This window comes from Carcharodon carcharias, chromosome 11 (genome assembly GCF_017639515.1).
Source record: "Carcharodon carcharias isolate sCarCar2 chromosome 11, sCarCar2.pri, whole genome shotgun sequence".
NCBI classification, from domain to species: Eukaryota; Metazoa; Chordata; class Chondrichthyes; order Lamniformes; family Lamnidae; genus Carcharodon; species Carcharodon carcharias.
The window spans coordinates 127,132,356-127,148,768 of NC_054477.1; the positions used below are offsets into that span (position 1 = coordinate 127,132,356).

At 42.4% G+C, this 16,413-nt stretch overlaps 1 protein-coding gene across 2 annotated transcripts in view; it reads left to right on the forward strand.

Moving 5' to 3' along the window:
* The window catches only part of abcc4 (ATP-binding cassette, sub-family C (CFTR/MRP), member 4), a 516,215-nt gene that overhangs the window by 335,973 nt on the left and 163,829 nt on the right, over positions 1-16,413 (forward strand). For both annotated transcript variants that reach the window (XM_041199134.1, XM_041199135.1), the window contains exons 18-19: positions 4,934-5,031; positions 7,925-8,071. In XM_041199134.1, the coding sequence (XP_041055068.1) occupies positions 4,934-5,031; positions 7,925-8,071 (245 nt within the window). The remainder of the gene's footprint in view (positions 1-4,933; positions 5,032-7,924; positions 8,072-16,413) is intronic.

Here is a 16,413-nt window from a genome sequence, read left to right on the forward strand (position 1 = left end):
GAAGTTCCCACAGCAATAACATATTAAAATAACTTTTGCATGAGGGACAGTAAGGTCAGGGTTTATTGACATAATGATGATGAGACATTTCATTAACAAGCAGAGTAAATGCATCCATGTGACCCACTTGGTGACCACTGTGGAGTTTTTTTAAATTGTTTCCTTGTGCACCAGTGCAGTGCTCCCCCTTTGTTTGCTGCTGCACTGAAGAGAAGCTGTTGATCTGCTACTCCCATTGTCCTGGATGACTTTGACAGGCATCCTCTGTGCAGCTGAGGCCTTGAGGGCCCCACCATGTTTGAAGATCCCTGCTGAGTGGCAGGAGGAGTTGCCATGGTACTGAACAAGGACTTTTTCAATGGCAGATGGATGGAAGACATGCTGCCCCATCAGGAGTGCCCTGAGAGGTGCTTCCAGATGACGGAGCAGCTGTTGATTTTCCAGCACCAGGTCGGTTTGGTGCTCCCTGCCTTCGCGTGAGGTTCCAGGAGCAGGCTACGTGCCCAGGCTCCCAGTTGCCCTGACTTGGGCCCCTGAGCTCAGAGCCAGGGCAATGTGTAGGTTGAAGCAAATACTCACAATTACATCTGCAACACGCTTGGTTTGCCCCTCGAGGACAGCAGCAGTCTGCCCGTGGTGGAAGCTTGGTGCTTGGAGGAGTGGGTGATCGCAGTACACCTGCCTTGGATGGACACGTCCACAGTACAGACCTGAGCACCCAAGCAATCTGGTATATCCACCAAATCTTCACGCACTTTGCGCTGGACATCCAGCATCTTCCACCTAACGGACTCCAGAGGCTCGTCATCCAACACGAAATTGGTCTCTGGATCACCTCGCACACTCCTCTGGCCCCCCCGAGGCCTGCTCCACCACATTCTCCAGCAGTTGCATGTGTGAATGTGAAGTGCCCTCTCCAGATTGTGACTGTCCTTGTTCCGGTGTGCTAATCCCTGCCGAGGTGTCAGTATTTGTGCCAGATAGAAGTTGTGAGAATGCTTCCTTCAAGGGTTCTTCCTCATCCTGGGGGAATGAAGGGCCGACAACAATATTTTGGTCAGCGAGAGACTTCACTTGCACAAGAGAGCTAGAAAGGGTCATAATGCTCAACAACATTACAGTCATGTGCAACATGAGAACATGAGATATAACACGATGCGTACACTTGCAGCAACATCAAACGCTTTCAACTTGGAACCAAGGATGGCTTTTAGCACCAGAACGAGAATTTTAACATTCATTGAATCCTGCCAACTTATCCTCTCCCACTTACTCCTAGTTTCAGTCATTTGCCATCTCACCAGGCCCATGCCTTCCTCCAATCTCACCTCTGCCAACTGACCTAGAGGATTCTTCAGCTGAGGCAAGCAGGTGAACCACCTCCTCATACAGCATTAGCATCACAGGCTCAGGGATGCCATCTCCAGTTCTGCCTCTCTCCTGGGCATTGTGGACACCCTTCTCCTGGTGTAACATTGCAATGACTAAAATTGTTAGGTTAATTGATGTCATCCTGCCTAAGTATGTTCAACACAATGTTTGGCAGCCGAGACACTGTGTACTTTTCTCAAATGTGCAAGGCTCCAACCTCCCCTACATCCCTGCACTGGACCAAAACAAAAAGTGCACACTGATATCGGCACCAAGACCAATGCCTTTGCTGCATAATGCTTCCTTGGACCTCTGAACAACCGCACAAGCCTCCAGCATTTGCAATGCTAACCTGTAGCTTTCTGGCACAAGAATACACAGACTGAGGACTGACTTACCCTGGCTGACCTTAGGAGGTCATTGAACCTCCACTGACATTCCTTCCAAGAGCCCAATGCAGCCGACCTCCACTGCACGTCTGAGTGAGGAAACTCTTCTCTTCCCGCCAGCTGGTATTAGTTGCTTCTGTCTGGTTGACACTGCCTGGAGGAGGGCACACAGATGTTCATCATTAAATCTTGGGGCTGTTTTGGCCCTTCTCCCATGCCTCTCCCCTCGTTCACTTGTCTCGACCATCTTTGGAAGGAAACATGCTATAACTAGACAACTCTTCTATGTTAAGATCTGAAAAAGATGTTCATGTTCAAATTGAATGCGACCTGTGATCAATTGCAAAAGAAATTATACAATGGACGTTTCAGAGAGATTAAACAAATTCACAATTACATGAAAAGCCTGCAAATATTTCCAGTTGAAAAATGCTGCAGATCTCTGTTGAATAAACACATTTTCTGGGTTAGCTGACACTGCCCCATGCCAAGTGGCCCTATAAATGACTGGCCATGACCATCTTCCGAGTCATGGCCAATGACCTCAGACGCTAGGTGCCCTCCAGTACTGATTGGGTAGAATCCTCACTGCCTTTGGGCCTCTAGGCTGGGAAACCCGTTCTCCAGTCCAAATGTGCCTAATTGCAGTTTTATATGCCGCACTTGGACCACGGGGCTAGGAGTCAGAAGGCCGCCCACTTCCGGGTGCAGGTCCCCACCATGCCAGGACGTATTATTCAGCCTATAGTTTGCAAATTGCAGAAAAGCAGTTATATAGGGCTGGATTTTACAGCCATTTCCCCCCACGCCTCTGTAAAATTGTATCATGATGTCGGGCCAGCAACCCAAAGTCATGAGGCCCTTCTGCAATAATGCAGAAGTCAAGCAGGGCCCAAAGTCAGAAGTCACCCACTTTCTAAAAATAAGCAATTAACAGTTCTTTAAGACAATTAATGAGACAGTTGACTGGAATGTTACATGGTCTGTGCAATTTCGTGGGCTGTGTATGGGCCAAACACTCTGGGCAGGTAAACATAGATGGCACATGAGTACTACAAAAGGAATGGAAAGGGACCCATTCTGAGAGGGTGGAGGCAGCAGCTGAGTCTGCTGCTATAGGTGATGAGATTAAAATTTTGGATCTTGGGACAACTTTCAGAATTGAACCAATGCAGAGGAGGTTCTAGACTAAGGAATCGTGAGGTCAGGGGGCCTGGAGCCACAGAGGATCCTTGAAAGGGAAGCGTCCAACTGGAAAGTTAAAGGTCACTGCCCCCATAGATATTGTGCACTCTGGAGGAGGCTCCTCCACTAGGAATGAAAACAGGGAAGCTAACTAGGGACAGCTGTGCCTTGCTGACCAGGTAGGTGAGGGGCATGGTCCTCTTGAAGAGGCTGCGGAGACCAACATCACCAAGACTTCCTTCCAAGAAGAAGACTTTACTCTATGGGGAGAATTTACAGGCCACAGCTAAACTACCTGCAGCTTTCAAAGCATTCCCCAAAATGCAGGGAGTTGTAGACTGCAAACGTGGACATTAGGGTTCCAGCGGGCATTCATAAACCACAAGGGGTTTCACTCATGCCAGGATCACTCAGCTCTTAATCTCATTACAGCCTTGGTTCAAACATGGACAAAAGAGCTGAACTGCAGAGGTGAGGTGTGAGTGACTGTCCTTGACATAAAGGTAGCATTTGCCTGAGTGTGGCATCAAGGAGCCCTAGTAGAACTGGAGTCAATGGGAATCGGTGGAGGGGGAAGCTCTCTGCTGGTTGGAGTCATACCTAGCACAAAGGAAGATGGTTGTGGTTTTTTGGAGCTCAATCATCTCAGCTCCAGGACATCATTACAGGAGTTCCTCAGGGTAGTGTCCTAGGCCCAATCATCTTCAGCTGCTCCATCAATGACCTTCCTTCCATCGTAAGGTCAGAAGTGGGGATGTTCACTGATGATTGCACGACGTTCACCATTTGCAACTCCTCAGATACTGAAGCGGACCATATCCAGAGGCAGCAAAATTTTGACGATATCCAGGCTTATGCTGACAAGTGGCAAGTAATATTCATGCCACACAAGTGCAAGGCAATGACCATCTCCAACAAGAGAAAATCTACCATAGCCTCTTGACATTCATTGGCATTACCATCACTAAAACCCCCATCCTGGGGGTTATCATTGTCCAGAAACTGAACTGGTCTAGCCATATAAATACAGTAGCTACAAGAGCAGGTCAGGACTCGGAATCCTGTGGTAAGTAACTCACCTCCTGACTTCCCCAAAGCCTGTCTACCATTTGCAAGGCACAAGTCAGGAGTGTGATGGAACACTCTCACTTGCCTGGATGAGTGCAGCTCCATCAAATCTCAAGAAGCTCAACACCACCAGGACAAAGCAGCCCAATTGCTTGGCACCCCATCCACAAACATTTAATCCCTCCATCAGTGGCAGCAGTATGTACCAAATACAAGATGTACTGCAGGAACTCACCAAGGCTCCTTAGACAGCACCTTCCAAACCAACAACTTCCACCATCTGGAAGGACAAGGGCAGCAGACGCATTGGAACACCACCACCTAGAAGCTCCCCTCCAAGCCACTCACCATCCTGACTTAGAAATATATCGCCATTCCTTTACTGTCACTGGGTCACAACCCTAGAACTCCCTTCCTAACAGCACTGTGGGATGAGCACCAGTACAATTTGCAAGTTGCAGAATCTTTTTGTTCAAACACATCATAGTTGAATTTATAAGTGCTTCTGTTCTAGCTGCTCTCAAACTTTTCATTGTGGGAGACTCTTAAGAATATTTACATATGTCTTTTGAATCCACTGCAAATATTAACACACACCTTTGGACCCCTACAAGTATTAATACGCTCCTGGACACACCCCACAAATAGGGTTATAAAAGAGTAGTGACAAATAGAAAGTTCATGCTTGACTTGTGCCATAAGGCAAATATTTTTAAAGGAAAATGATTTCTTGTGCAATAAGCTGGTGATAGGAAAATGTTCTGCACAGTATCACGAGTACTCTGACTGAAAAATAGGGTACTGAGGAAGCGAATTTAGCACAAGCTTAGTAAGCTCAAACTTGAGTGTGAACACTGCAACTGACAAATCCACATAAAAGTATTTTCTGTGACATGTTATGTTGCCTTTATGTTTTGCAGGGCGACAAGTCAAGAGCAGTTGAATAATACTCAAATAAATGGCTCAAATAACACAACGCAACAGCTGGATATTAACTTCTATTTAGGGATATATGCAGGTATGGAGAAGATGGTATCATTTTTTTAAATCAGTAATTCAGTACTATTCCTTCACTGAGTTTGTCATACCGCTCTCAAGGGACATAAAAGAAATGCAGGTTCACTTGCCCATGAACCGTTTTCCCCCCCCTCCCCTCTGGGAAAGAGTCTGCATAGATATCTGACACTTATGCCCCACATATTATTATGAACTTGCAGAAATGAATCCACGTTTTGTATAATTAGCAGCAGTACAGTCAAGTATTGAAAATGTATGTGAAAGAAATGTTCTCAACAGTGTAGATAAAAAGAGAGACTGTTGATCTGTGTAGTTTGTGTTTTACAACATCCCCTCAGGACTTCCAGAATTGCTTCTCAACTATTGAATTACTTTTCAAGTGTAATCAGTGTTGTTTAAAGGAGGAATGTTGTCCAGGACACCAGAAAAATTCCTTGTTCTTCAGAAGGGGATCTTCATGTTCAATGGAACAGCAGTCTGGCACATATAGGGTTAACATGGAACTGAGCACATGACCCGCACCCAGGGTCAGTATAGTGTTGGACAGAGCCTTATGTCTGTGCTCGCTCCAAGAAGAAAAAATATAAATTAATTAATTCTGAAGAATTACAACTAAAGAATCAGCTTCAAAGACCGGCATAGACCAGGTTTCGACACTTTTGCAACCCTAAAACATAGCGCTAAATGGAGCAGTCTGCAGCCAGTCAATCTTCAAGCCGAGCATGACCACCATTGTAACAGAACCCACCAAAATTGGCAAGTACAAGAAACACTATGTTTCCAAGTGAATGGCAACGCCATCTTGAAATTCAGAAAGCCTTTAAAGCAGAACCTATGCTTTTGAAAATTTAACTATGATCAGAACGCCTAAATTATAGGCTCAGATCCTGCAGTATGACTCAAACTTACAACCTTTTAACTCATCCAGAACAATTTGGACTTATCCAAGGGCCAAACCAGGCCCAAATTTGAGCATCATTAAGAAGAAATTTTTTAGATTAGAGGAGTACATCAGGATTAAATCAGAAATCAGAAAAAGTATGTTAATACATTTTTATACTTGTTTGAAGTATTTGCGGATGAAGTAATCTTATTGCAAGGCATTGATGAATCTTCGATGAAAAAGCCTTTGAGGAGTATTTTAATCTTCAAATTGTAGAGCTTACAGAACTTAAAAAGAGAGATAAAAAACCCCCAATAAAGCCAAGAAAGGGAAAAAGGCATTGCCGAGAAAACCACACAAGGGTGCCAAAGAGGCAAATAACTTTCCAGAAGTACCAAAAAATATATCTTTTTAGAACCCCTAACATATTACCCAAACTGCAACAGCAGGTGGCAGTGTGGAATGAGCAGCTGCTTAAATTGAGAGATTCCAAGGAGCAGCCAGTGACCATGGAAGACAGGTTCCAAACAGAACTGAATGCCCAGGTGAAGCTGACAAACTTACCTAAGAGTTCCACAGATAACTCTGAAACAAAGACAACTCAACTCACCAGAGTAGTTTTTTTTATTAATTCACGGGATGTGGGTATTGCTGGCTGAGCCAGCATTCATTGCCATCCCTTGTTGCCCTTGAGAAGGTGGTGGTGAGCTGCCTTCTTGAACCTCTGCAGTCCTGAGTTGAATGCAAAGACTCATAAGCTCAAAAAACAACTGGAAAAGAAGAAAGTTCTCAAAATTTTGGGTAAAATTGTGAAACAAGTGAGAACAAGGGTTCCATTTTTGAAACATAAACTTTCATACACATCGTGAGGACCCATACTATGATGGTAGAAGTGAAAGAAACAACAAGGAGACAAGCAAAATGTTCATCCACCCTGCAAGAAATGAGTTTAGGTAGCAAACACCTACCAGTGCAACAGCCGAACTGTCTAAGTGCAAGTCAAAACAAAAGAATGGAAAGAAAAAGATGAAGACATACCCAGATGCCAGAACAACCTCCAAACCTACAGGAAGAACCAGCAATGACAAAGCCTACCACTCCTCCGACAGTAGTGCGAATGAGATAAAGAAGGGTTATAAGGCCTCCAGACCACCTGAACCTTTGAATTCAAAGATTTGAAAGGGCTAGGTGTAGTAGCGACAATGTAGTAAGGACAGTGTAAATGTATGATAGTAATAACAATGTCATACACAAGGTAAACTATAATCACTTCAAATATATTAGATCAATACTTGGTGTGGTATATGGGTCTAGCACATACAGGGTTATTGTGGGTCTGAGTGCAGTACCGCCCACACAACATGTAAGAGAGCACATGACCCGCACCCAGGGACAGTCTAGCATGGACAGAGCCGTGTGTACCAGCAAGCATGGAGACAGCTCCTAGCTTGTACTCTTTACTGTATATTTGTAAATAGTTCTAACAGTCAATAAAAACTTACAGTTAACCTATGTATGACTACGAAGACTTCTTCAGACCTACCAAACTGTATCTAACACCATACAACGTGAACCACTAAGTTAAATGTATCGTAAGAGAGATGGACCACTGAGCAATGCAGCACTTCCCTTAATATGATAATTAAGTGTACGCCCAAATTATAGGCTCAGATCCTGCAGTATGACTCAAACTTACAAGCTTTTAACTCAGAGAAGAATGGTGATTGTATTTTGGTCCTTATTTTTGCTTCCTTAGTTAAATATTGAAATATAGTCAAACCGGAATTCATGCCTGCCTAAGATTACACTCATGATAAAATTATTCAATGGAAAATCCTGAGAAGGCTTCTGAACCTGAGTTCCATCTTTAAGAACACGAATTTCAAAGAATTGCAATGTTATAATTCAGTTTTTTATTTGATATATTCAGGCCAAATTGCTGCAATGTCATATTAAATTAATAATTTTAGAATCAGTTGACAAACTAATCAAGTTTTTTTTTCTCCTCCAGGTTTAACAATAGCTGTGATACTTTTTGGAACTACCAGAAGTTTGATCATTTTCAAAGTATTGGTTAAAGCATCGCAGGAGTTGCATAACAGAATGTTTACATCCATTATAAGAGCTCCTGTTTTATTCTTTGATAGAAATCCTATTGGTAAGTGTGGAGTTCTATTTATTTTAAGTTGAATAATATTCAGCTATAGTAATGCAGCACTGATTCAAAACTAAGGAGTCATGTCTGTAATTATGCACATCTACCACTAGGGGGCAGTGTTATCTAACTGGCTGTTGAGAATCAATAATGTCTTCCGGTCTCCGGATCATCGGAGACCAGATGTATGACCCAAGATGCACATCAGGACTCCGCAGAAGTCCCCGATGCACTAACCTCCAAGGGAATTCCACTGCTCCAGGAGACATTCCGACATACTGAGCTGAATAGTTACTCAGGAAGCATTAGACAGAAAAATCCTAGTCTAACTCAGGGTAACTACAGAATTGTTCCTCCTAGTTGCTCTCACTGTCCGCTCTATTCTCTCCATAACATTTGACTATCCTTTCCTGATTACACCCCTGACTATATCCAACCCCTGGATCAAACCCCCAACCTGACCTGACTATCCCTCCTGACCTAAACCCCGACCATCCGAATACCCATCCCGACCCAACTCAACTACTCACTGACCAGACCTGACTACCCCCCAATCCACCTGCCACCCTATTCCCTTTCCTCACCCACTTACCCACCCAATGACCCTACCCATTCACTCCTTCATCCAGTCACTCATTCACTAACACTCATCCATTCACTACATTCACACTGGACATTTAAACTTACCTTACAGCAGCTAGTACAGTGAAAAGGGGCGCGTTCAGTCTCTCCTCTACCCCGCCCACCCCGACCCCTGCATTACTGCACTGTGATGGAGTTTTCCGATGGACTGTGCATGCGGCATTTCTGGAGAAACGGGGCTCAGAAGACCCAGCCAGTAATGCAGAGCTGCGTCGGGGTGCAAAAAAGTACAGTCAGAGCAGCAATCTGATGGTGACTGCTGCTTCATGGAAAATCTGAACCATTGAGTTTTGTGTAATAAAAACAAAAATTTCTGGAAATACTTAGCAGATATGACAGTATCTCTGGAGAGAGAAAAACAGAGTTCATGTTTCTGGTGGATGGCCCTGCATTAGAACTGCTCTTATGGTAGAAGTTTGAAATTCTCTTCCGCAAATGACAATTAATACCAGGTCAGTTGTTTATTTTGAAATTAATATTGCTGGGTTTTTGTTCACCAAAGGTTTAAAGGGATACAGGGCAAAGGCAGGTGAAGTTAGATTGCAGATCAACCATGATCTCATTGAATGGCTAAACAAACTCGACAGGCTGAATAGCCTACTCCTGTTCAATGTTCCCTCTAACTTTTGTTCGTTGTGCGTGGCCAGATTGCTGCACTGTGCAGTCCCTTTAAGACTGACATGTAGCCACATATGCACCTTAAAAGGAATGGCACATTCCCATGCAGCTTCACTGAAGCATTGCTCCTGTTCCTATGTTGTTATATGTGTACGTATTTTCATTCATTTAAATTACTTAAGCATTTTCCTCAGATGGAATAACCTGATTAGTGACAACTCTCAGTAACTAATGTGTTTAAAAAAACTGATACTGAAAGTTGTCCTTCAAAGAACATTTGTTTAATTAATGGAGAAACATTCCTCCAGATCACTTGAGGAAAGGGCTTGAATGGTTACTTTCCTGACTTTCCTGAAGTTAGTGACTTTTGAATTGTTCATCTCTATAGATGCACTTTTACATGTGACTACCCTCTGCCAGCATATCTAGAAATTGAGCTTTCCTGAATCTAATGTGCTGGACCGAGCCTGTAAAACTGCATTCATGTGGAGTGAAATTTGGTCATTTTGGATTTCAAAATGTAATCCCCATTGAAATATATCAAAAAAGTAAATGAACATAGAAACTAAAGGTAAAACAGTTCTAATTATTTAAATGGGTCTGACTTATTTATTTTGAACATAGAAATCTCAGTCCTAGCGTTTCCCTGATGATGTTAACTCTGGCTGTAAGCATGTGATTTATTGTAATCCAGATAAAATGCAGAAATGGTTCTAAAGGAAACCTACAACATTCAACAGTATCAGTCACCTGTAACTATAGTGTATTTTTTTGTTCATTATATTAGTAAAATGACCCTGAGTAGTCCAAAAAGACTTTTTTTTAAAAATTTCAAATTTAACAACATACAGTTAAGGACAACAGCAAATTTGAAAGAGTAAAATGGAAGGTACGGTTACTCAAATCATGTAATGTCAAGCTTGGATTATAAAAGCCTAAAAAATGACTCCTTGATGGGCCAGCTAGATAAGCCCAGATGGCTCTAATTCCAACCTGAAGTTATCAAACCAGGAACTTCCTACGTTCGGTCCTCAGACTGTGCTGAGTTAGCGGATCTAAACCAATACTACATTTTGTTTGGCTTCACAGGTTAGGGAGGGAAGAATTAGCTAGATTACATGATCTTTCCTGGAAGTGTGGAGTTCTCGCACAACAGGATCAGACTAGCCTGAGATACCCCTCACACTACTGAATAGCTTGTTGATAATGTTTAGAATCATATTTAAGCGTAACCACTTAGGCAATGTACAAGAGACAAACAGGATCCAATGCGATCGCCAATAGGGAAGAAAAAAGAATATAATGGTGGAAGAAACAAATTGTAGAGCGATTGGGAAAGGTGAGGAGTTGCACATTTTTGAGAACATGGAACAAATTAGAATAATAGTCATTTCAAAGCATGTGCATGATTAGGCAGGAGGAAGTGTGTGTAGAAATGTTGAAGTTGAAAATGAAAATTCTTGAACTCTGCTTTAGCAATGGAAGTGATGTGGAAATTCTGCTTAAGACTAGAGAAGAATAATGAGAATGCTGATTTTAATGAAGGACTAACTACAGCATACATTACAACAATGACTACACTACAAAAGTATTTTGATAGAAAGTGCTTTGGGACATCCTGTGGTCAGGAAAGGTGTTATATAAATGCAGATCTTTTCTTTCGGGGTGAAGCCTTCAAAGGTTAGTGGATTTGGCTAGACTTGAGAAACATAAAGGGGGCAGTCAGAATGGTGGGTAGAGGCCAGGCTGAGCTAGAGAGGTTCAGACCCACCGGGAGCTCTAACAGAAATATTTATTTTTATAAAACTTATCTTCCACCCTTCTCTCCTGTTGGCACTCCCACAGTGGTTTTGCTGCCGGACTTTAAGTAATGCTGGATATTGCCAAGAGTCTCTGCCATCTTAAAGGTCAGCAAAGATGTAATGGTGTCAGCTGATAATAAGCAATCTCAGGCCACTAAATCCATTCTGCCTAATCTCAACCCTTCCTACCAATCTTGCTGAGCAAAGGCGGGTGTGAGGCAGATGATGTTAAACTCAAGACCAAAGTTTTTGAAAGAAACAAAGTATCCATTAGCATTTTGGAAGCTCATGCAGGAGATGAAGCTGCTGTGAGCTGGATATTCCCTGGCAGTCCCACTTGGAATGGAGTAGAATAGTGGTGGAAAAGGGATCAAAATTGGGTACTAAAACCACTGCAGCATTCCTGCCCTGAACTCAATTTCACTCTCACTGCTTTCACTACCAGCCAACACCTTCTTTGTTTGTTGTGTGCAACTGCATGGGGCCTTGCTTGCCAGCTGATTCTGCTGCTGTCAGCTGCTCCTGGGTCGGCTGGCAAAGGAATATGGTAGGCCCAAGGTGGCAGTGGCAAGGCAAGAATCCTTTAAATGGGGGGAAAGAGCTCAATAGAAACTTCCTGCCCCTCCCTTTCAACTCAGTACCATACCTTTATAGGCCTCCATTGAGTCCTTCACATTAAAAACAATTTTTATAATGTCTGGGATTCTTCTGTCCCCTTTAAATGGTCAGCTGCCAGTGGTCAAACTACAGCACTCCTGGAATTATGCATGTTGGCAGCAGCATCCTGTCTTAGTGGCAGGGGCCCTGCTGGGAGCCTGCGCTGCATAAAAAGACCTGACTTGGGAAAACAGGGTCAGGTTAATGGACAGACTGACCCATGATGGTAGCACCACAAAGATGAGAATCCAGGCCAAATCATTCAGCTGCTGCACTGCTATGCACGTTGAGAATGCTGTGCGAAGGAGGTTAATAATTGTACCATGGAATTATCAGAAAAGTTGATACTGTTGGATGATGATCCAGTGAGGTAGGAACCTGGGGTATGCCTGAGGTAAAGGAAAATGAGGCCAAGAATGCACCATCAACTAAAGTTCAATTTGAGCAATCCAAGAAAACTTAAACAGTGACAAACTCAGCTTCTTGGCCTTCATTTAAACTGAACATGCTTAAAGTTTCCTCAACTGGCATACCTGTTTGGAAAGCTGTGTTGGTGGGTGTTGCTTCGTGCAGTATAAGAAATGAGCAAGCTTTTATCAAACCTTGGTTATTCTTAAATCACAGTAAGTAAGAACCTTTAAGCTGCTTCAAAGGTGCAGTTTGGAAATGGGGTAAGTGAATGAGGAAGTCCATTTGTTTGTAAATTGAAAGCAAGTATATTTGAGAAGAGCTCTTTAAGCTGCCATCCTCTATTCCCCAGTCTCTGAACAATTGATTGGAAAACGAAAACAGTCATCTGAAGTTTGGACAGCCCTCAGGCCTTCATCAACTTATCTTTTTATTTTACAGCAAATGCTTAGGAGTGTGTTTACAAGACTATAAAACACTTCAGTTTATTAGATTATTTAAACTTAAAGGGCTTGTTTGATTGATGTAGGTAGTGCAGTCTGTCAGGAGGGTAAGAGGAGAAGGTGAATTAAAGGTGTATGATCCTGCATGCCAATATAAGTTTTTATCTATAAAACACCAATGGAGTATTTTATTAAAACTACTACATTTACATGCCTCACGATGATGCCTCTGTATGATATATTTTATAATACTACCCTTGGTACAAAAAATTTCTGGAAAGAAATATACTGACAAAATTACAAAACATTCTGCAGCAAATATCTCTATTTTGCTATCAAGTTATTTAAACTCTTGCCATACCCTACCAGTGTCCAAGCATTGGCCCCTGGGGCCTACCATTTAAGGCCTGCTCTTGGTTTAACGTTGCCACTCCCACCCTCCCACAGCTAGTCTTGCATTTTTCACCCATTTTCTTAACCAGTATCATGTTGCATCCTAAATTCATAGGTTTCTTAGGGCTGCATTTTAACCGAGGGTGGTCTCATCACATCCCACTGTAAATTTCAGGGATGAGCCTGCCGCCACTTAGCCGGCTCACCCCACTTTATTTTTTGGGGCACAACTCTAATTAATATGAGGCAGATTTGCTCTCTGCCTCCAGGAGGAAGTCCTGCCTCATGGAGCTGCTGGCAAAACGAAGGCTGGCAGCTCTGCATACTGTCAGCACCGAGCAAGAGCAGTGGCCATCACTGGTACTGCAGGGCAGAGAGTGGCATTCAACCATGGACATGGATGTTGAAGTAAGTCCAAGAGCTCTCGAGAGCTAGGCTGACAGGCCTCAGTAAGTTGTGAAGGGTGGTCGGGGGGTTGGCTGGTGGTGGTGGCAGGCATATCGGACAAGGTGGCGGGGTGATTAGGGTGCATGTGAGGGGGCAGAACCCTAATTGACACAAGGGGCCCGGGAAGGAGGCATCTCCCCCACCCATCCACCCTACTTACTCTGACTAGGAGCGTGCAGGATTAAACCTGCCAGGCTACATGGTGGGCGCAGACCTCTTCCGCCACCTGTTATCAGAGTGGCGGTAGGATGAGACCCTTAATTAAGCATTAATTGCCCACTTAAGTATCTCAACTGGGCCATGGGTGGGTAACCCATCTGATGCTTCCCTCATCACCTGTAAAATCAGGGCGAGTTGATTGGGCTGGTGGTGGGTATGCCACCGATAGCGTGGTGCCCTAACGTACAGGTCCAGCCACCTGTTTTCCTGCCACTGGGTGGTCCATAAGATTCAGCCCTTAGTTTCACACAAAAGGCTTCTTTTAAACTTAGTCAATAAGCCTAGATAAGCAATAGCCTGTTATGTTTTAAATATAAAGGAGGTGCAGGAACAGAGGGACCTCAGTGTATGTGTACATAAGTCATTGAAGATGGTAGGACATGTTGAGACAGCAGTTATTAAAGCAAATAGTATTATTAATAGAGACATTGAATACAAGAGTAAGGAGGTCATGTTGAACTTGTCACACTAGCTAGGCCTCATCTGAAGTACTGCATCCAGTTCTGGGCATCATACTTGAGGAAGGATGTGAAGGAGTTGGGAAGAGTACAGAGGAGATTCTCAAGAATGATTCCAGGAATAAAGAACTGTAGCTATAGGGATAGATTGCAGAGATTGGGATTGTTTTCCTTGGAGAAAATAAAGCTGAGAGGACTCTTGATAGAGGCATTCAAGATGCTGAGGGGTATAGACAGGGTAAATAGTGAGAAACTGTTCCCACTCGAGAGCCTCAAGAACTAGAGGATGCAGATTCAAAATACTTGGCAAAAGGAGTAAAAGCGAGTTGAGGAAAATTTTTTCCATGCAGAGGGTGGTTGGAATCTAGAAGTAACTTCCTTAAAGGGTGATGGAGGCAGGTTCGATTGAGGTATGCAAAAAGGAATTGGATTGCTATCTGAAAAGAATGAATGTGCAAGGTTACAGGAATAAGACAGAGGAGATGGACTGGTTAAAATACTCTTTCAGAGAACCAGTGCAGACTCAATGGGCTGGCTGGCTTCTTTCTGCACTGTAACGTTTCTGTGATTCTGTGATAACATGCTCAAAAGTTGAGAAGATTCCCCAGATAACATCATCCCATTTTAGGTTCATGCTGGCCTTTTATTGTGCAGCTGCTCCTCCCAGCCTGTCCATTTTTCAATTTGTTTACCTGTTTCTGATGTGTACATTAATCACCCTGTAATTGCCTTAGCCAGTTGCTGAGTTGTTGGAAGGTCATCTGCACTGATCTTGTCATGCAGAAATTTAATTTCATCTAAAGAATCAAAAATTATAAAGGGAATGTATTATCTTGAAACATTGACAAAATATTAAATGGGCTGAATTTTGTGTTCTGTTACTTTACCTCAATCTGTGAAACCACCAGGTTAGTTTAACTTGGGCCTGGAGATGTTTTACCACTAAATCTTAGACATTTAGTTGAGAGACAGAAAATGTTTGCGAACCTAGAGCTCATGAATTTTTGCCCTGATGATTTGGTGAGAATTAGTGACACTGTGTATGCACATCGTTGCTGACGGCTGTAGTTAACTGGTCAGTGGAGTTGATTGAAGAGAGGAAAGAGTGAAGGGCGTTACCGACCAGAATAACGATCAATGCCATTATTCAGTTTGAACCTTTGGATTTACCTTGCTAGTTTTACACCCTCCAAACCAGAATTCATAGCTGCAAGTCACAGCCTTCGAAGAAATCGGTTTACTTAAATAGACGATTTTGTAGTTTCAATAATAGAGTGAACTCGCTTCCTTATATTTGCATTGTTTGAGGAGTTGTTTATTGGATATTTTACATGAAAAACTTTTAAACAATGTGACTCACCCAATAAATGCAGGGTGTTAGACTGCAATAGCTATTTACTACAGTGCCTGGAATAGGTGTGGTTGGGCCTATTTGGTTGTTGACTTTTAAAACATCATATCGTTTTTACGGTTGTAGGCAGACTTTATCTGTTATCAGGGCGTGATGCTTTAGAATAGTTTTAAGGGAGGTGTACTTGAACTGCAAATAATGTCATAGACTTCATATATTATAATAATGCAATTACAGTTATTGTTATCTGGTTGCTGTTGTGTTGCTATCAGTAACCACGATAAAACAAACTGCTGTTAGGGAATACATTTCAATATTTATGCTGACTACTATGGAATACCACTTTGACATTTCACTTATCAGCACAGATCTTTGAGTACATATTCATATCATGGTCTTAGTAGTTATGGGTTAAAATGACAAAGATACTTTAGATTGTGATTCAGAACTTTAACAATTGAAAATAAAATATCATATTCATGAGACTGTATCATAGACAAGAGATATTGAATATTACAACAAAGCCAGTTTAGATATTGTTTACAAAGGAGTTAGTAATTTAGATTTAAAGATGAACATGTCTTTGTGATTTGACAAAAGCAGTTCTCTGTAATTAAAATTTGGTGCTTTTGTCTGGCCAATATGATGATGTATGCATTTATTTTTTAAGTTACATTTCAAAAGGATGTCCACATATTGCTTTATGGTAATACATCTGGATAATTTGTCAAGGGGACTCCAAGCAATATTTTCAATTTCCGTTTTTTGAGATAGGCAAATTCCAAAATTACAGTATGTTTCGCTATCCTCATTCCTCAGTTAACTCTTCATTTTGGAAGTTTAAATTCAGTCCCTATTCTGTTTTTCCCTATCCAGTCTACTGTAATCATTAAGATTGCCTTTTGCT